This window comes from Macaca fascicularis, chromosome 6 (assembly GCF_037993035.2).
Source record: "Macaca fascicularis isolate 582-1 chromosome 6, T2T-MFA8v1.1".
Lineage (NCBI taxonomy): Eukaryota > Metazoa > Chordata > Mammalia > Primates > Cercopithecidae > Macaca > Macaca fascicularis.
This window is the reverse complement of record NC_088380.1, coordinates 138925329-138946034: the sequence shown is the minus strand read 5'-3', so window position 1 is coordinate 138946034 and position 20706 is coordinate 138925329. Positions and strand designations below refer to the sequence as shown.

The 20706-nt window shown below is 42.7% G+C and overlaps 1 protein-coding gene and 1 long non-coding RNA gene across 11 annotated transcripts in view; one reads left to right on the top strand and one right to left on the bottom strand.

Moving 5' to 3' along the window:
* Nucleotides 1-9714, bottom strand: part of LOC102122672 (uncharacterized) — a 137565-nt gene extending 127851 nt beyond the window's left edge. For 9 of the 10 annotated variants that reach the window (XM_045394902.2, XM_045394900.3, XM_005557723.4 and 6 more), the window contains exons 1-2: nucleotides 9283-9714; nucleotides 411-518 (exon numbers count right to left, since the gene is read on the bottom strand). In XM_045394902.2, coding sequence (XP_045250837.2) covers nucleotides 411-518; nucleotides 9283-9702 — 528 coding nt within the window. In that variant the 5' untranslated portion in view covers nucleotides 9703-9714. Of the gene's footprint in view, nucleotides 1-410; nucleotides 519-3721; nucleotides 3838-9282 lie in introns of all 10 variants that reach the window. The other variant, XR_012414064.1, reaches the window with a different exon arrangement.
* LOC123574132 (uncharacterized) lies at nucleotides 8526-20585 on the top strand. The gene is made up of 2 exons (XR_010587602.2): nucleotides 8526-8626; nucleotides 20272-20585. It is a non-coding gene; the product is annotated as an uncharacterized lncRNA (long non-coding RNA).
* Nucleotides 20586-20706: the final 121 nt, after the last annotated feature.

The following is a 20706-nucleotide window of genomic DNA, read 5'->3' as shown; positions in this document are numbered from 1 at the left end:
TGAGGGGCCAGGCATGGCAGTGCAGAATAGTCCACCCTGGGAGTGACTGGAAGAAGGACTGCAGGGTCCCCGCAAAGAACACCTCACCCTCCCAGCTTGTCACATACTTGGTGAACTATTCTGGGTGGATACTTCCTCCTTGGATGGCAAAGGGGACAGGCCTAAGATGCAGAGGGGAAGGGAAGTCACACTTACAATGCAGAGGATGCGCCCTTGTCCCTCATACTCTCTGATACATTCCAGGAATAATTCTGGTTTCACTGCTATTGTTTGTTGTTTTTGTAAATAAACCGCAAAAATCAACAAATGGCCTCAAAATCGAACACATGTGACTTACAGCAATTCATATACCAAAACACAAATAATGCAGAACAAATAAGAGAAAAATTCCGGTCAGGCTCTCCACTCACCCATGGCTGGTGGCTGGCATTCAACTCTCCAGCAGCCAGGGAGTCCATTTTCTTGTTTCTCTGCTGGCCATCCTCAGGACTGCCTGGGGGGCCAGGGTGTGCTGCCACCTGCAGGCCAAACAAGGGAAAAACATAAGCAACGGCCCCAATCATGCGCCTGAAGCCCCTCCTATATCCTCAGGCAGCTGGAAGACCTGGGTCCCCACGGTGGCACAAGAGCCAGGAGCACTCACCGAGTGCCAACACCTGCTGGGCCACAAACAGTTTCTGCTTGAGATCCCAACACAGGCAACAGAGTCAGCAAAAACTCTAAGATATAAGAAGTCAAGCATTTCTTAACAACAGCAGCAAACTCTTACACAGGGCTGTGGTTACCAGACACAGCTCTAAATAACTCACACTTGTTTACTTATTTCATCCTCACAACGACGGGTAAATATTTTAGGTCTCTGCCAATTTGCCTGATTACTGAATTAGGTTGAATCATTAAAATGAATAATTTGGTAATACTCAATTTCAAAGAGGGGTCACATATGAAAACTCTGTGAGAGATTCTCAGCATCTTGCAGACATTCATTCCCAAAATATCCATTGAGTGTTATGGACCAGACACTGCTCTAGGACCTGGGAAGAGAGGAGCGAACACACAAGACAAAGTCCCTGCTCTCACGAAGCTTCTGTTGTAGTGGAGGGAGGCAACAATAGAAAAGGAGACAAATGCCAAGCAGAGGAAAAAGCAGGGAAAAAGAGATACAGCACGATGACAATGCTGTTAATATCCATTCATTTATTCATTTATTTCCAAGGACTTACTAACCATGTCATTTATTGCCCACAGCTGCATGTCAGGCACTGTGCCAAGGATGCAATTATGGGTAAGAAATAGACATGGTCTCTGCCTGTATGGAGTACTTACATAAGAGGAACATTTATTATTAGTCAAATAATCACCTAAATAAATGCACAGATGTTAATCTGTGATAGGTGTGGTAGCAGAATTGCATGTAGTCCTTGTGAGAGCACCTCCAGGAGGCCTGACCTCGTCTAGGGGGAGGCCTGAGATGGAGTGTGGGGAGGAGCAATGTGTTAGTCCATTTTGCATTGCTATAAAGGAATATCTGAGGCTGGATAATTTATAAAGAAAAGAGGTTTAAGGCTGGGTGCAGTGGCTCACACTTGTAATCCCAGCACTTTGGGAGGCTGAGACGGGTGGATCATCTGAGGTCAGGAGTTCGGGACCAACCTGGCCAACATGGTGAAACCCTGTCTCTACTAAAAACACAAATATTAGCTGGGTGTGGTGGTGCATGCCTGTAATCCCAGCTAGTTGGGAGGCTGAGGCAGGAGAATTGCTTGAACTGGGGAGGCAGAGGTTGTAGTGAGCCAAGATCATGCCACTGCACTCCAGCCTAGGTGTCAGAGCAAGACTCTGTCTCAAAAAAAAAAAAAAAAAAAAAAAAAGAAAAGAGGTTTGGCTCACAGTTCTGTAGACTGTACAAGCATGGCACCAGCATCTGCTTGGCTTCTGGTCAGGCCTCAGGATGCTTACAATCATGGTGAAAGGTAAAGGGGGAGCTGGCGTGTCACATGGCACAAGAAAGAGCAAGAAAGGGGAAGAGATGCCAAGGCTCCTTTAAACAACCAGCTCTCACCTGAACAGAGTAAGAACTCACTCATTACTTCCAGGATGGTACCAAACCATTCATGAGGGATCCAGCCCCATGACCCAAACACCTCCCACCAGGTCCCACCTCCAATGCTGGCGATCACATTTCAACAAGAGATTGGGAGGAGACATGCATCTAAACCATATCAAGCAGTGTCCCTGTCAAAAGCACACCCTGTGCACAGGCTGGATTGTGGGCAGTCAGCAGGGACAGGAGGCAGGGTGAAGCTGGAGAAGCAGTGTAGGCAACCCTTGCATGACACTCCAAGCCACAAGAGGAGTTTGAGCCTTAACCCTGGAGAACTGGAGCACCATACAAGGGTCTTAGGCAGAGGAGTAATGCATTTAGATGTGTACTTTTAAAAGATTATCTATGTAGGCTGAGTAATGGCCCTGCCAAAGATGTCTATGTGTGAATCCCTGGAGGCTGTGCGTATGTTCCCCTACATGGCAAAAGGGACATTGCAGATGTGATTCAGGATCCTGAGAATTGGAGAGTATCCAGGTGGGCCCAGTGTAATCACCAGTGTCCTTATCAGAGGGAGGCGGGGGAGATCTGAGGAGCCTCAGAGTGATGTGGCATGAGAAAGATTTGGCTTCGAAGAGGAGGAAGGGGCCCTGGGCCAGGGAATGCAGTGGCCTCTAGAAGCTGGAAAAAGTAACAAAACGATTCTCCTTTAGAGCCTCCAGAAGGAACGCAGCCCTGCCAAAGCCTTAATTTCAGGACTTCTAAAATAGTAAATTTGTGTTGTTTTAAGGCACTGACTTTGTGGTAATTTGTTACAGCAGCAGTAGGAGAATAGGACATACTAGCTCCTGTGAAAAACCAGATTGGACATAAGGGCAAGGGGAGGCAGGGACTAGCTAGAGGTCACTGCTGTGGTTCAGTCAAGAGGTGTGAGAGCTTGCACCACAGTGGTGGCCGTGGGGATGGAGAGGAGTGGAGTTGAAGGACCCAAGCAGGGGAAGAGCCGGCCAGTCAAAGGTCTTGCTGCAATCTGGCAGATGGTACTGGAATGCTACAGCAGGTCTCTTTCAGGCTCAGGCCCTGGCTGGCTCACCCTGGCTAGAGCCCAGCACTTTTACAGAAGGAGGAAGCTCACACCAGCGCTGTAGAGCACTCCCAGACAGACACACCATTAACTTGCTTAACCTGCCAACCCCATTCCCACAAAAAATTTCATGAGTCTCCAGGAACAAGCCCTAAGAAAGAATACTTGGGGAATTTTTACTAGGCAAAAGGTAGCAATTATTTCTGCTAAGCATTAAGTCTTGCAGCAAATTTTTTTTTTTTTTTTTCCGTGAACAGAGATTTTGTAATTCTGGAAGGGAGGGGTCCAGATTTAAATATACACATCTCTAACCTAGCTGATGCCGAACCATGATTAAATCCAACATTTAAAAACTTCATGGTCAGTAGAAAATGTAGAAATTAAAGAAGGACTAAACAAGAAACTAGGAGACTCAGCATCTACTCTATTCTTGCTTAATAATCCAGACCTACTTAAAAAATGGGATCCTAATTTGGTCCTGTTTAATGGAGCTGTCAAGAAGAAAAAGCACTAAAAATTATTTGAGAGAATTTTAGAAACATTCTCCCATTCTACTCCAAAAATATAAATATGCACACTCCAAAACCAAGTACCTTGGATTGTACTGAGAGATGACAATGGCGTCTTAACGGTACTATTTCCCCATGATGTTGCAGCAGGCCACAGAGACCTCACTGAATTGTAAGAGCAGGAAAGGACCCAGGAATGCCTGCAGATGACAAAATACCAGGTAGTCCTGTCGGCCTAGGAGCATGTTAATTTAAAAATAGATATATTGTTTTTTCTGGTGACAAAAGTGACATATGTCTATTATAGGAAAACACAAACAACTCCTGTAGTCCAATGATCCATAGATAACACATTTGGAAATATTTTCTTCTAGTCTTTTTTCCCCATTGATTTTGGCACAGGCACACACACACACACACACACTCACACTCACTTCATTTTTAACAAAATTACAATACTGTATATACTTTTATAACCAGTTTTATGTAACAGTATATAATCCTCCATGCATTAAATATAGTTTTTCATAATGGTAGTATTCCATCATATGAAAGTATGAAAAAATCACTTAACCAATCCCTAATTGCTGAACAACTGAGTAGTTTCTAACTTTATGGTAACATAAGCCATTGGTAGGAACCTCCTCATCTACGGGAATATCCCTAGATATAAATCTGTGTCTATAGCTCTGATTATTTCCTTAGGGTCCTATTTCCTACATCCATGCATTGCCATTACTATTTTGCTATAATTAGTTACCATCTGTAATGTACTTAACATTTCTCTTTAAATCAACTCATTTCTGTCCTTAAACAAATGTATTTTAAAAGCAAACCTGACTGGGTATGGTGGCTCACACCTGTAATTCTAGTACTTTGGGAGACCAAGGCAGGCGGATTGCCTGAGCTCAGGAGTTCGAGACCAGCCTGGGCAACATGGCGAAACCCCGTCTCTACTAAAAATACAAAAAATCAGCCAGGCGTGGTGGTGCGTGCCTGTAGTCCCAGCTACTCAGGAGGCTGAGGCATGAGAATCGCTTGAACCTATGAAGCAGAAGTTGCAGTGAGCCAAGATTGTGCCACTGCACTGTAGCCTAGACAACAGGGCAAGACTCAGTATCAAAAAAAAAAAAAAAAAAAAAAGCAAACCAAACCTATTTAAGTGGAAAACCAACATCATATGCCATAAATGAAGGCAATCATAATATGTTTTATTGGAATAAAAAAATACTGTGGTTAAAATAGAGTCAAAATACTGCTCTCCCTTTGCTCATTCTTTTATATAAAATGGGAGATTAGAGAGGCTTAGTGAGAGAGGTGTTGAAGGCATGCTAGCACCAAGCTAAAGATTTTCTCCTTCTCTTGATCAGAAGAGTGAAAAGGAATTGAGCATGGGAATAACTTTCTCACTGTGAGTCAGTGTTAGACAATGTGGCAAATGTGTCCCAACTAGAATTACCCTGCGCCACCTGAAATAACCTCCTACGAAAACATGCCTTAGGACATATTCTTGGAAGTAGAACTGGGATAAAAGGTATGGACACTTTAAGGAGCTTCTGATAACCAGAGCCCAAACACCATCCAAGTTAGTTTAACCACAGTTTTACTATAAGAGTGCCCATTTTCCTTCATGTTCACAAATATTAAGTACTATAAACAAAATATTGAAATAGTTAAAACGTTTCAGCTTTTTGGTGTAAAACATCCAGCAGCTGAATCTTCAAAGACTATTTTCATGCTCCTCTAGCTAGTCCCTGACCCTAGGGCAGGGCTATTTTATGAATCTTTAGTTAGTGGTAAGCTTACAACAAACTGATATTGCACTTGGTTTCACCAAGCTAAAGTAAACTCTGTAAAACATGAGGAAGTGACTTTAGCATTTGCAAATATTTCAGAATGCCTTTGTGCCAGCAAAGGTCAAACAAGGATCAGAATTGCATGGATTCCAAAGTATACTTTTGGGAAATAAGAGACCCAGAGAAGCATCACTCAAGATATAATTCACTACAAATTTTCAGCAAGTCAATGAAAAGTCTAAAAGAAATACATGTTTAAACTTTCCTATGCTGGTATAATATGCAATTGCACAAATAGGTTAGATTGTAGACTAATGCAATTGTTAATATTTCTAACATAGAAAAAGGAAAGTGTATTTTGAAACAAGAAGAATTAATAACAATTGGAATTGTTCAGGTTATTCCTGGGCAGATACCTACATGTATATGTGCCTGTGGGGGAAAGGTGAGGAAAAAGAGACGTGAAAACATCCTTATGTAATCTCAGCACTTTGGGAGGCCGAGGCAGGCAGATCACGAGCTCAAGAGATCGAGACTATCCTGGCCAACATGGTGAAACCCCGTTTCTACTAAAAATACAAAAATTTTCTGGGCATGGTGGCGCACACCTGTAGTCCCAGCTACTCAGGAGGCTGAGACAGGTGAAGTGCTTGAACCTAGGAGGTGGAGGTTGCAGTGAGCCGAGATTGCACCACTGCACTCAAGCCTGGGTGACAGAGCGAGATTCTGTCTCAAAAAAAAAAAAAAAAAAATTATTATATTTGGAAGGAGGTTATTGGTTCTGATTTTTGCGAGAGACAAAAATACAAGTTTATCTAAGCTTAAGAACTAAATGATGGCCTATTGTAAGATATAGAACTTCCAACTCACTGAATAAAAAGAAGGAAAGAAGACACAGAGGACAAATACACTTTGATGAATCCATAGAGTCACAAGGAAAAAAAATGCATGATTAATACATGGCAAAACAAGATGGCAAAAATAAGACCATATTTATCAGTGATCAAAATAAGTAAGAATGAATTAAATTCCATTATTAAAAGATCAAGACTTTCACCCTAAATGCCCATGAATGGAAAATGGATAAATTATGGTACATATTCCACTTTAATGGATGTGTATGTGTGTGTATGTATGCATATGTGTGTGTATACACCATAGAAAGAGGCCCATGAGTTTCAGTTTAGAAAGTTGTAGAAAAATATTTGTATAAGCATAGGAAAGGGTCCAGAAAAACACACCAATATGATATCTGTGGTTGCCTATAGAGAGCGGTTTACCTATGAGTTTCAGTTTAGAAAGTTGTAGGAAAATATTTGTATAAGCATAGGAAAGGGTCCAGAAAAACACACCCCAATATGATATCTGTGGTTGCCTATAGAGGCTGAAATGGACTTTCCTGTCTCACTTTACAAATGTCTACACTGTTTGAATCTATTACAAAAGCATATGACCAAAGGAACATGAAAAAATAAATGTAATAGTAAACGTAATAAAACGGAATAATAAACATAAGGGCAGGATCAGTGAAATAGAGGACATAGAGGACCAAAAAAAAGGTGGTTAACAAAACTCGAAGTATTTACTTGAAAGTAGACAAACCTCTAGTGAGACTGATCAAGAATAACTGACACAAGATTTTTAAATAATGAGATTACAGAAAAAGGAAGAAATGACAAATAAAACAGATGTTTTAAAATGTATAAAGAATAATATAAATACATGATAACACATTTGAAAATACAGATGAAATGAATACATTTCTAGAAAATAAAAATTACCAAATTTGGCACAAAAAATGTGTATAACTACTTAAGAGACTCAAATAATTTTGAAACCTCTTCCCCATAGAGTTCCAGACCCAGAACATTTTACAAGTGCCTTCTACTAACTTCCAAGGAGCAGAAAATCTCTATCTTAATGGAGTTGCTTTAGAAGATAGAAAAAAAGAGAAAACATTGCCCAACTTAAGGTTACTTAATTTTGAAATGTTAAATATGGACTGTACAAATAAAAATACAGGATAGTTTCACTTAAAAACATGGATGTTAAACTCCTAAATATTACCTAATCAAATGCAAAAGTATATTACAAATACATCATGATAAAGTAATTCACTACATTAGTCGATTGTGGAAGAGGTTACAAGTACTCACCAGTCTCTCTGTTCTCTTCCTCCTGGGAACACCACCAGGCTACATTTCCCAGCCACCTTACAATTAGGTGAGAGCCATGAGACTAGATCTTGCCAATGGAATGTGAACGGAAGTGCATCTAATTTTCTGGCTCACAAAAACAGCAGCATTTTCTTTATTTGATTTTCTTTTTTTTTTAGATGGAGTTTAGCTCTTGTTGCCCAGGCTGGAGTGCAGTGACGCGATCTTGGCTCACTGCAACCTCCACCTCCCAGGTTCAAGCGATTCTCCTGCCTCAGCCTCCCGAGTAGCTAGGATTACAGGCATGTGCCATGACGCCCGGCTAATTTTGTATTTTTAGTAAAGATGGGGTTTCTCCGTGTTGGTCAGGCTGGTCTCAAACTCCCAATCTCAAGTAATCTGCCCGCCTCGGCCTCCTGAAGTGCTAGGATTACAGGCGTGAGCCACCGTGCCGTGCCCAGCAACAGCAACATTTTCTAAAAGCAATCAGTACTTAACACTGTCCTGGGGTAGAGCAGCGGGGGACCCCATGTTTTAAAACTTAGGACCTTAGGCCATCTTTGTCAAATTCAGATGGTTTTATCAAAGTTAAGATCATTCAAGTTTTGTTTCAGTAATGGGTCTTATGATCAGATCTGTGTGATTAGGTTGAATTCATTGTTATTGAGACAAAAATTGACTTAAAGGGGATTCTTGGTATGGGCCTGCAAAAGCTGACGTTACTTAAATGTAAGTTAAGTGCCTGATGATTTAGTCACTTTACTCTCAGCTCTTAGCTCTTTCACTCATCTGTCCTTGTTCTGCACAACCTGCCTTATGGGTAACTTGAATACATATTTTCTCTCGTCAGGGGATGGGGAACGCCTTAAGGGCAGGGGCTGTTTCCACAGCGCTGGCGGGGGGAACCCCTTCCTGCATACCAAGAATGAGTTGTCTATACTTGACGAAGGACAAAGACAAGGTGGCACGCATCTTTCATGTTTCTGCTGGCAGATGCAGTGGACTGGAAATTTCCCGGTCTGGGAAGGACTCCTTCTGTGAGTGCACCTATCCCTGACCATCTATGCTAGCCCTGGGATGGGGGCCCCAGCAGAGTGAGGCCTTGACTTCACATGGACAGGGCCGGGGCAATGGGGCCCCATCGTGGCCTAGTTGCTCTCCATGCCTGTGATCAAGGGAGATGAGCTGCCAGCTTGCTCGGTCAGGGAACACTTGGAAGGCACCCCAAGGGCCCCCAGGTGCACCAGATCTAGGAAACTTACGCAAACTACACGAGGGATGGGGTAGGGCCCAGTGGGAAAAATGAGTCTGACAGGTCAGAGGGAGTAGATTATGAGCTCAGGTTAGGCATTCTGCTCGGTATTTTACGTACACCCTCCCACTTTTGATTTTTACCAACACCCAGGGAGGTCGGTGCTCTACAAAAAGGAAAGGTGTGCTCAGGTGGCCCGACTTGCCACGGTCCCAGCTCGACCCCGGGCTGCTAGCCCCTTGGCACGCTTGTCTGAGGCCTCCCAGGTCTTCCAGCCCGCCCTGGAGGCTCAAAGCCACGAAACCCAGGGGTGCCGCGTCTCAGGCCCTCCCCGCCCCCACGGCAGAACCCCAGACCCTGCCCGGGTCAACCGCCTGGCGTCGGGCCCGCCGGGTCCGCAAGGAGGAGCCCGCGAGGCGGAGGCGAAGGGGCTGCGCTTACCTCGCCCTGCGCGGGCGCCCCAGGGCCCGCGCTCCAGGCTGGCCGCCGCCGCATTCTGCGCCCCTCGCCGGGGACGGCAGCTGCGCCAGTCCTGGACACAACCACTTTCATTTTCCTCAACGACATCGGCAGGAAAGCGAAAGCGAAAACCTCCAGGAGGCGGGACCGGGGCCGAGCGCGGGCCGGCAGCCAGAGGCGGGGGCCCCGGGCTCGGGTCTGCGCGTGGCCTGCCCGGTGGCGTTCGGGGTGGAGCTCGGTCCCGCCGAGTGCCCGAGAGCGAGTCCGCCGCGCACACCTGCCTCGGCGGGACCCGGGCCCGGGCTGGACGGGAGGCTGGGCAGGCCCGCGGTAAGCGGAAAGGCGCCCGCGGCGCTCTCGCCAGACCGGGACAGGTTCCTCCATCTGCCCTTCATTCAGCATTTACTTGGGCCTGTGGCTGGCAGCCGGCCCGGGAACTGACCGCTGGTGGCGCTTTGGGCTCTGGCCTGAGGAGGCGGGTGCCAGCCTGAGCAGCTGGGACCAAGCCTCAGAGGAGTCCCCGTTGGAGGGGACTTGACCACGAGGTACCAGGCATCTTATCTGGGGTCAGCGGAGAACCCAAAAGTCAATGATCTCGGTGAAATGGGGGTCCCTCCATCCGATAAGAGAAACTGGAACAGCAAGCCTATGGTTTGGACTCCCTGGTCTAAGCAGTGCCCATCAAGATCTAAACATTTAGAGATTCCAGGGTTCAGTGTCTGGCCATCTCTTATTGTTAGTGATTTGGGACAAAATATTCAAGTAGTTAGACTTAGTTACTTCCCCTGTGGGTTGGGAATAATAATCATACCTACCGCCAGAATTTTAGGAATGAACAATAGAAGGAAAAAATACTTAAAATTTTCTGTCAGCCTCTAGGTAGGTTCCTTGAGGGCAGCAACAAAGTCATTATTTACCTGGATGCTTGATAGACATTCTCCAGTGGCCAGTGCGTCAACTTGGAGCTATCTCCATGATAACAGGTTAGTTGTCAAGGTTTGGACAATATTTTCTGGAGTTTAAAGACTGAGGAAGCCCTGAAATTTTTTTTGGAAGGTGTCTCAAACTTAGCCTGACAGCCCCTACAATTATGCCATGGAACCAGGTTTTTGTTAGAGCAGAGCACGGCCACAACATTTGATGGACATTCCTACAGCAGTGTTCAGCGCTGGCCACTGAAGTCTGAAAATACTTTTGCAAGAATTTCTATTCACTTGCTTTTAGAAAACATTGGCAAGACACCATACTCCAAACACAATTTGCCCTGTGTGTACGTTTGTTGCAGAGCAAACATAAAAGTTTTTGCCATAGAGCAAACATAGAGCAGTCTGTTACAACTGGAACAAGAAACCAAAATAAACTATTAAATCTGCCCAGAGTCACTTTGGTTTACCTGTTTGTAATTTGGGCACATTCCCTGCAAGATGGAGGCCCTGGTCTGTGACTGATGTAGGGGCTTGTATGTGTCCTTGCAATAGTTCCCTCAAGAGCAGGTGGGAAAGTGGGGCAGGCCAAATGATGACCTTAGAAAAACAATAGCCTGTTTCTCTGTCCAGAAGATGATACTTTTAGTCTGTAGTATGAAGGAAAAAAGAAAAACGAAACAAAAAAGGCAAATCTTGGAGCCTTTTCCTCCTTATAGGACAATTCTTGACTCCAAGATAGCAAAGTAGAGTTAAATCTGCTTCTGCATAAAAACTATGTTTGGGAAGATGAAGATCAGGAAAAGATGGAAGAGATATAAGAAGATAAGCCAAATCCTGGTTACCTTTTATAGACATCACACATGTGAACAGAGAGCATCAGGAGGTGAAGGCCGGCCTGAAGTCTTTCATCTTGGCGACTTCCCAAGGTTTTGTCCTTGACTTTGTGGGACCAAAAATCTCATCTGACTTCCAGTGTTCCATAGTTGATTAGCACTGTTGCATGAAGTCAGAATACCAATTTATTGATTTCATTCATTATTTGCTAGAGAAGTGCTATGCTAAATGCATTACATGCATTACCTCATTTAATTCTCCCTACTATCATGTGGTATATTATAACCTATTTATTTTTCACTTGGGAGAACAAAAGATGAAGGAAATCCCAAGGTCACATAGTTACTATGTATGTTAGTGGCAGGGTTTGAATCAAGGCCATCTGACCCCAAAATCTGCAGCTTAGCCATTCCTGTTAGAAGCAAGACTGTCAGGAACACAGGACTTGAGGCCACCTGAAGAGTATATTCTCTTCTTGTAGCCATGCAGTTTGGAGCCCAGTAGTCAGTAGGTGGCTTAGTGAGCCTAAAATCAGAATCAGAAGAGTGAATTGTCTGACTTAAATGGTTAACGATATCAGGCTTGGGCAATGTGGGATGTCGTTTTCCACAACACAGGTCAAAACCTGTAGGGAGGACTGCTCACTCATCCCTGCTGGCCTGGCCTGCCGTTCTCCCTAGATGGGGCCTGGTGGACACCATCTGTTTGTTTCGATGAGGCTCTCTTTATCAGGGCCGCCCCTCCTCAGATGGATACATTTTTAGATAGAGCAAGGCATTACTGAGTAATGTTACCCAGTAAGGTTTTGCAGCCCTTATTTTTCTTTATGGAGACATTTTGTGTCTTTGCTCTGATTGGCTTGATTTATAATTTAACTTCTAAAGGACAGCATTCTATCCCACCTTTTGGAGACAGCTCTGTTTTCCTTACTACCCTTCCTGATCTAACCCTGGAACAAAAGTTTGTGCAGTAGCAAGTTCTGCAACAAGCACTTTATCCAGGCCTGCACTGATAGTCAATGAAGACACAAAAGAAGTAAAAGTCCAAGTCCAAGGCCAGTTCCAAAAGACTTTACTACAGAAGCGGGCAATGGAGGGTTGGGGGGCGGGGCACAGCTGACGATCACACAACACAGCTGAAGAATGATATAAATGGAATGAAAGCATGGTGCAAGCAGCATATAACTTAGGAGTCACTGGTTAGGAAAAAAAATACCTGATGTGTGATTCAGATAAAAATGAACCCTTTTAGATACTTCATTCAACAAATATTCTGTGGCAACCTCAAAATGCAGCCACCCTGCTAATGCTGGGGATTCAGTGACGAGCAAAAATAAATGTGGTCTCTGCCCTCGGGAAACACTCTTGAGTGAGGTAATAAAACAATCAAATAATTGGTCAAATATAGAATGCCATCCTAAATGCTACAGGGTGCATTTGACGCTATAAGAGAGAATGCAGAGGCAAAACTCCTCTAATAGGCCACCTGTACTCTGGGGCTTCCTGTCAGCCTGGCCAGCACTTTCTCAGAGTGGCTCTGCAGTCTGAGGCTCTTCCTATCTACTCCTCCCACCTTCCCTCTCCTCTTTCACAGGGGTCAGACCTGCATTACGGTGTAAGGCTCTTTCTGTTTACTCTTGCTTCTGCTCCTCTTTATTCTTCATACGCATTTTCCCCAATAAACTCTTCCAGGTTTAATTCCACATTGGTGTCTGCTCTAGGAGGACCCAAGCTGACACAATGATGCCCTTCCTCGACTTGGAGAACCTTGGAAAAGGCCCAAGTTTTGGAAGGCTCCAATTCTGTACATGTTGGCTCAGGTGTCAGGTGGGCAAGGAAGCTCCATATCTGCTTTCCCACTCAGAAGATAATGCTTGTGCTTTGGTACTAAAGCTATCAACCATGTCCTCTGTGGGAGCTAGGGTCTGGTCTTGTTTATAAAATGCTTGTTCCATGGATAATCAGCAATTCTCAGTTTAGATCTCAATATTAGAACTATTTCCCTCTAGAAAAGCACAACCTACCAATAGCAAAAAACATCCTTTAACTTCCTTGAGGAGGAGTTAAAAGTCAAAAAATCAAAAGGGGATGAGCAATTGTTCCTGAACATCCAAAGGGAAATAATTTTGCTTTGGGGGGGGGGCCTTAGTTTTCTGGTAAAAGGAAGTCTTTTTGTTTGTTTGTTTGTTTATTTGTTTGAGATGGAGTTTTGCTCTTCTTCCCCAGGCTGGAGTGTGATGGTGCGGTCTCAGGTCACTGCAATCTCTGCCTCCCAGGTTCAAGTGATTCTCCTGCCTCAGCCTCCCAAGTAGCTGGGATTACAGGTGTGCACCACCACACCCAGCTAATTTTTGTATTTTTTTTAGTAGAGACGGAGTTTCATCATGTTGGCCAGGCTGGTTGCGAACTCCAGACCTCAGGTGATCCACCCACCTCGGCCTCCCAAAGTGCTGGGATTATGGGCGTGAGTCACTGCACCTAGCCTGGAAGTCATCTTTTATAAGTGCTCCTTAAGGAAAGAACTTACCCGTTTGGCAGCACAGATGGAAATCTATCATTTTTGGTAGAAAGAAGCTAGCACTCCAAAAGGCACTTTCACTCTGAGCTTAGCATCCATGAGCAAGGTGCCCTTGGAGAGCTGGGTGACAAAGGATGACCCTGTCACTGAGGTTCAGTCACTAGCAACCTGTTCTGAGTGAATCATCTGTCTGAAGGCAGAGCTCTTCAGGTCTACCGCTGGTTCTTCCCATGGAAGGAGGCTTGAACACAAATCATGAGTACTACATGAATATTTGAACATGGTGCTCTCTCATAGTCAAGTATAGCATTTCCTTCACCAACTGCACACCCCAGGCAGCCCATATCCATCTCATGTTGGTGTGGAGGCTGACAGTAGGCGAGTTTACATGCTTTGTTCCGAAGCTGTCAGGAAGCCCAGATACTATTAGTCTGCTTGGTCTAAAAAGAGAAAGAAGTAGGTGTGGGCTTCATGAATGATGTTTTCCTGAGGGCTCTCTCTCTCATTCAAGGATGAATGAGTGAAAGTATTTGTTAAATTTTTTTTTTTTTAAACTACCAAATGTACAGTGAGTGTACTACTTAAGCACCTTAGGGATAAGCCTGTCTTTTCCCCCAAAGGTAGTTACAATTTCCCTCATGGAACCAAGCATAATATGATAAGGACTAATTATTTGTAGGTCAATAATTACATTATAATTTACATGCAAGATCTAATTTAATCTTTATAGAAACCTGATATAGGTAAGGAATTTTACAGTTAAGGAAACAGTCTCAAAAAAGTTAAGTGACTTCCCCAAAGTTATAGAGCTAGTAAGTGAAGACATCTACTTTTGGATCACATGCTTATCTGCTCTGGGTCTGCGCACTTAGCCAAAGACATAGTGCCTCCAAGAAAGAGGATGTCATGGGGTAAACCTTGAACATGAATAGAATTAGGATAGTCAGAGATGAAGGAGGACAACGTATGGATGGAGGCAGGAGTGTCAAGGAGAAATAGAAAGCTAAAAGTGTGTCATATCAGGAGTTGAAATGCATTAAAAATATGTGAAGGTTAGACCCTTTTATCGTAATCTAATGACCTTCTTTGTCTAAGTTTCATGTTAAAGTCTATTTGTCTGATATTAATATAGCCATTCAAACTCTCTTTTGGTTATTTGTATGGAAGATCTTTCACATCTTTTAATTTTCAACCTATTTGTGTCTTTGAATCTAAATTGAAACTCTTGTAGACATCATAATAGTTGTATCATGATTTTAAAATCTATTTGGCAAATCTGCCTTTTAATTGAAGAGTTACATTTAATATAATTACTGAAAAGGACTTACTCCTGCCATTTTGCTATTTGTTTTCTATGCCTTTTATCTTTTTTCCTCCTCAATTCCTTCATTACTGCTTTCTTTTGTGTTAAATCCGTATTTTCTAGGATAATTCTAAATCTGTATCTTTTAAAGTATATATTATTTGTTTTCTTAATAATTGCCCTGGAGATTACAATTCATATATTGATTTGTAACAACCTAGTTTAGATTAATTTCAATATTATACAAACACTTTGTTCTTATTCAGCTCTATCCCCTTTATATTTCCACAAATAACATCTTTATATATTGTATGCTCATCAACCTAAATTTTAATTATTGCTTTATGCAGTTGTCTTTTAAAAAAAGAAAGGTTAGGAAAAAAATTAATACTGCCCTTTATATTTAGTTAGGTAGCTACCTCTCCCCATGTTCATTATTCCTTCATGCAGATTCAAGTATTCAAGTTACTGGCTAGTGTCCTTTCATTTTAGCCTGAAAGATTCCCTTTAGCTTTTTTTTTTTTTTTTTTTTTTTTGAGATGGAGTCTCCTTGCTCTGTTGTCCAGACTGGAGTGCAGTGGCTCAATCTCAGCTCACTGCAACCTCTGCCTCCCTAGTTCAAGCAATTCTCGTGCCTCAGACTCCCAAGTAGCTGGGATTACAGACATGTGCCACCAGCCTGGCTAATTTTTGTATTTTTAGTAGAGGCAGAGTTTCACCATGTTGACCAACCTGGTCTTGAACTCCTAACCTCAGGTGATCTGCTTGCCTTGGCCTCCCAAAGTGCTGGGATTATAGGCATGAGCCACTGCCCCTGGCCCTTTAGCATTTTTAAAAAAAAAATACTTTAAGTTCTAGGGTACATGTGTACAATGTGCAGGTTTGTTACATTAGGTATACATGTGCCATGTTGGTTTGCTGCACCCATCAACTTGTCATTTACATTAGGTATTTCTCCTAATGCTATCCCTCCCTCAGCCGCCACCCACTGACAGGCCCTGGTATGTAATGCTCCCCACCCTGTGTCCATGTGTTCTCATTGTTCAATTTCCACCTATGAGTGAGACCATGTGGTGTTTGGTTTTCTGTCCTTGTGATAGTTTGCTGAGAATGATGGTTTCCAGCTTCATCCATGTTCCTGCAAAGGACATGAACTCATCCTTTTTTATGGCTGCATCGTATTCCATGGTATATATGTGCCACATTTTCTTAATCCAGTCTATCATTGATGAGCAACTGGGTTGGTTCCAAGTCTTTGCTATTGTGAATAGTGCCACAATAAACATACGTGTGCATGTGTCTTTATAGTAGCATGATTTATAATCCTTTGGGTATATACCCAGTAATAGGATCGCTGGGTCAAATGGTATTTCTGGTTCTAGATCCTTGAGGAATCGCCACACTGTCTTCTACAATGGTTGGACTAATTTGCAGTCCCATCAACAGTGTAAAAGCGTTCCTATTTCTCCACATCCTCTGCAGCATCTGTTGTTTCCTGACTTTTTAATAATCGCCCTTCTAACTGGCATTAGATGGTATCTCATTGTGGTTTTGATTTGCATTTTTCTGATGACCAGTGATGATGAGCATTTTTTCATGTGTCTATTGGCTGCATAAATGTCTTCTTTTGAGAAGTGTCTGTTCATGTACTTTGCCCCTGTTTGTTGTTTTCTTGGAAATTTGTTTAAGTTCTTTGTAGATTCTGAATATTAGCCCTTTTTCAGATGGGTAGATTGCAAAAATGTTCTCCCGTTCTGTAGATTGCCTATTCAAAAGATGGTAGTTTCTTTTGCCGTGTGGAAGCTCTGTAGTTAATTAAGTCCCATTTGTCAATTTTAGCTTTTGTTGCCATTGCTTTTGGTGTTTTATTCATGAAGTCCTTGCCCATGCCTATGCCCATGCCTATGTCCTGAATGCCTAGGTTTTCTTCTAGGGTTTTTATGGTTTTAGGTCTAACATTTAAGTCTTCAATCCATCTTGAATTAATTTTTGTATAAGGCATAAGAAAGGGATCCAGTTTCAGATTTCTACATATGGCTAGCCAGTTTTCCCAGCACCGTTTATTAAATAGGGATTCCTTTCCCCATTTCTTGTTTTTGTCAGGTTTGTCAAAGATCAGATGGTTATAGATGTGTGGTGTTTTTTCTGAGGCCTCTGTTCTGTTCCATTGATCTATATATCTGTTTTGGTACCCGTATTATGCTGTTTTGGTTACTGTAGTCTTGTGGTATAGCTTGAAGTCAGGCAGCGTGATGCGTCCAGTTTTGTTCTTTTTGCTTAGGATTGTCTTGGCTATGCGGGCTCTTTTTTGGTTCCATATGAACTTTAAAGTAGTTTTTTTCCCAATTCTGTGAAGAAAGTCATTGGTAGCGTGATGGGGATGGCACTGAATCTACACATTACCTTGGGCAGTATGGTCATTTTCACGTTATTGAGTCTTCCTATCCATGAGCATGGAATGTTCTTCCATTTGTTTGTGTCCTCTTTTATTTCATTGAGCAGTGGTTTGTAGTTCTCCTTGAAGAGGTCCTTCACATCCCTTGTAAGTTGGATTCCTAGTATTTTATTCTCTTTGTACCAATTGTGAATGGGAGTTCAATCATGATTTGGCTCTCTGTTTGTCTGTTATTGGTGTATAGGAATGCTTGTGATTTTTCCGCATTGATTTTCTATCCTGAGACTTTGCTGAAGTTGTTTATCAACTTAAGGAGATTTTAGGCTGAGATGATAGGGTTTTCTAAATATACAATCATGTCATCTGCAGACAGGGACAACTTGACTTCCTCTTTTCCTAATTGAATACCCTTTATTTCTTTCCCTTGCCTGATTGCCCTGGCCAGAACTTCCAACACTATGTTGAATAGGAGTGGTGAGAGAGGGCATCCCTGTCTTGTGCCGGTTTTCAAAGGGAATGTTTCCAGTTTTTGCCCATTCAGTATGATATTGGCTGTGGGTCTGTCATAAATAGCTCTTATTATTTTGAGATACATTCCATCAATACCTAGTTTATTGACAGTTTTTAGCATGAAGGGCTTTTGAATTTTGTCGAAGGCCTTTTCTGCATCTATTGAGATAATCATGTGTTTTTTGTCGTTGGTTCTGTTTATGTGATGGATTACGTTTATCGATTTGTGTATGTTGAACCAGCCTTGCATCCTAGGGATGAAGCCGACTTGATCGTGGTGGATGAGCTTTTTGATGTGCTACTGGATTTGGTTTGCCAGTATTTTACTGAAGATTTTCGCACCACCTTTCATCAGGAATATTGGTGTAAAATTCTCCTTTTTTGTTGTGTCTCTACCAGGCTTTGGTATCAGGATGATGCTGGCCTCATAAAATGAGTTAGGGAGGATTCCCTCTTTTTCTATTGATTGGAATAGTTTCAGAACAAATGGTACCAGCTCCTCTTTGTACCTCTGGTAGAATTTGGCTGTGAATCTGTCTGGTCCTGGCCTTTTTTTGGTTGGTAGGCTATTAATTATTGCCTCAATTTCAGAGCCTGTTATTGGTCTATTCAGAGATTCAACTTCTTCCTGGTTTAGTCTAGGGAAGGTGTATGTGTCCAGGAATTTATCCATTTCTTCTAAATTTTCTAGTTTATTTGCATAGAGGTGTTTAAAGTATTCTCTGATGGTAGTTTGTATTTCTGTGGGATTGGTGGTGATATCCCCTTTATCATTTTTTATTGTGTCTATTTGATTCTTCCCTCTTCTATTATTTATTAGTCTTGCTGGCGGTCTATCAATTTTATTGATCTTTTCAAAAAACAAGCTCCTGGATTCACTGATTTTTTTGAAGGGTTTTTCTGTCTTTATCTCCTTCAGTTTTGCTCTGATCTTAGTTATTTCTTGCTTTCTGCTAGCTTTTGAATGTGTTTGCTCTTGCTTCTGTAGTTCTTTTAATTGTGATGTTAGGGTGTCGATTTTAGATCTTTCCTGCTTTCTCTTGTGGGCATTTAGTGCTATAAATTTCCTTCTATACACTGCTTTAAATGTGTTCCAGAGATTCTGGTACATTGTGTCTTTGTTCTCATTGGTTTCAAAGAACATTTTTATTTCTGCCTTCATTTCTTTATGTACCCAGTAGTCATTCAGGAGCAGGTTGTTCAGTTTCCATGTAGTTGTGCAGTTTTGAGTGAGTTTCTTAATCCTGAGTTCTAATTTGGTTGCACTGTGATCTGAGAGACAGTTTGTTATAATTTCTGTTCTTTTACATTTGCTGAGGAGTGCTTTACTTCCAGTTATGTGTTCAATTTTAGAATAAGTGTGATGTGGTGCTGAGCAGAATGTATATTCTGTTGATTTGGGGTGGAGAGTTCTGTAGATGTCTATTAGGTCCGCTTGGTGCAGAGCTGAGTTCCAAGCACCTATCACTTAGACCAGGTATTAAGCAGAATAATTCTCTTTGACAAACAACAGCCTTCTGGAATCCATGAGAATGTTCAGGGAACCCTGACAGAGATAAGAACTAGTTTCCAAGAATAGGAAAAGATGATACGGCAAATCTTTGCCTTTACTTTGATCTGTGGCAGGAAACTGGTTTTTAAGAAAATCTAGTTTGTTCCTCCACCTCCTTTTCTTTGTCCTTCATATTTCTGTGAGTATGCTGGTTTCTAGTTGTTATACACATTAACTGAACACCTCATCACTCACCAACTCTGCCCCTGTGGCTACAGTTTGTGTATACCTCTCTCCTGGAGGGGAGGAGATCCTTGGTCTGATAACACAGTCAGTCTTCCCAAAGTCATGGCTCTAAAGGAAACAAACCACACACGAATCCAACAGGCTTAGACAGAGCACTTGGATTTCTACATGCTTGGCTCAACCCTGGAAGTGACTTGGGCTATTGCCCCACCACATGAAGACCTCTAAGCATTCAGGTAATTATGGTTTTTGCCCTCAGAAGGCCACAAATGACTGGAATCAGTGGCATTGAGAATAAGAGAGAAAATGCAGAAACTATTCACTCGTGCTACACGATAATGGGTAGACAGAACTGCAATTCAGATTCTAGAGCCCCTGGGAAGACAGTTAATCAGTAACCCAGCACAGAACCATGTTTGAGGAGAGTGGAGAAGCCAACAGTGTTCCAGAAGACGTGCTGCCTGCCTTCCCCCACTCAAGTTTGATGCTCCTTGTTTTGTTATGCAACATGCCCTTGAGTTTCTATCCAACACTGGAGCTTTTTACCCAGGTCCATCCACACCTTCTAGCCCGAAGTGCCCTGTGCAAATTGTATATAGATTTAGACACCTCTCTTGCACCACACTCAACCCCCAATCCTCTCAGCCCACCACTTACTCCAGCCACTGTTGCAGTGATCAGTTCTCATGGGCTCTGGCAACCCCTACTTCGGCCCTGCAATGTATTCTCTCTTGCTTTCTACCCACAGGACAGAACTTATCTGGGACTCGTGCATGTGCAGCCTGGAAATGTGGGGAGCTGACACGTGTGGGCTGCCTTTGACAAATGGGTGCCAACAAAGAAATGCTTCCCCCTTTTACTCATGGTACAGATGGTATTGAGATGCATTTCATAAGCTTCTTCTACAGTCCTTACTGGATGGAACATCCCTGCCCTTGGTGCTAGTCAACCTGAAAATGCATCCTATTCAGCCTCCCTCCTTCTCTGTTCTCCTCCTTTTGTCCTTTATTCCTGCTCCCTGGAATCCTGTCCCCAAAGCATAAACTGCTTAACTGCACAGAAGCACTTGTCTCAGGCTCTACTTTCAACGGAACCCAAACTACAACATTTGTGCAAGAAGGCTGGCTCAGCCCATAGTCAATTAATAAAATGAAGAATTCTAGTTCACAAGAATCAAATCTTA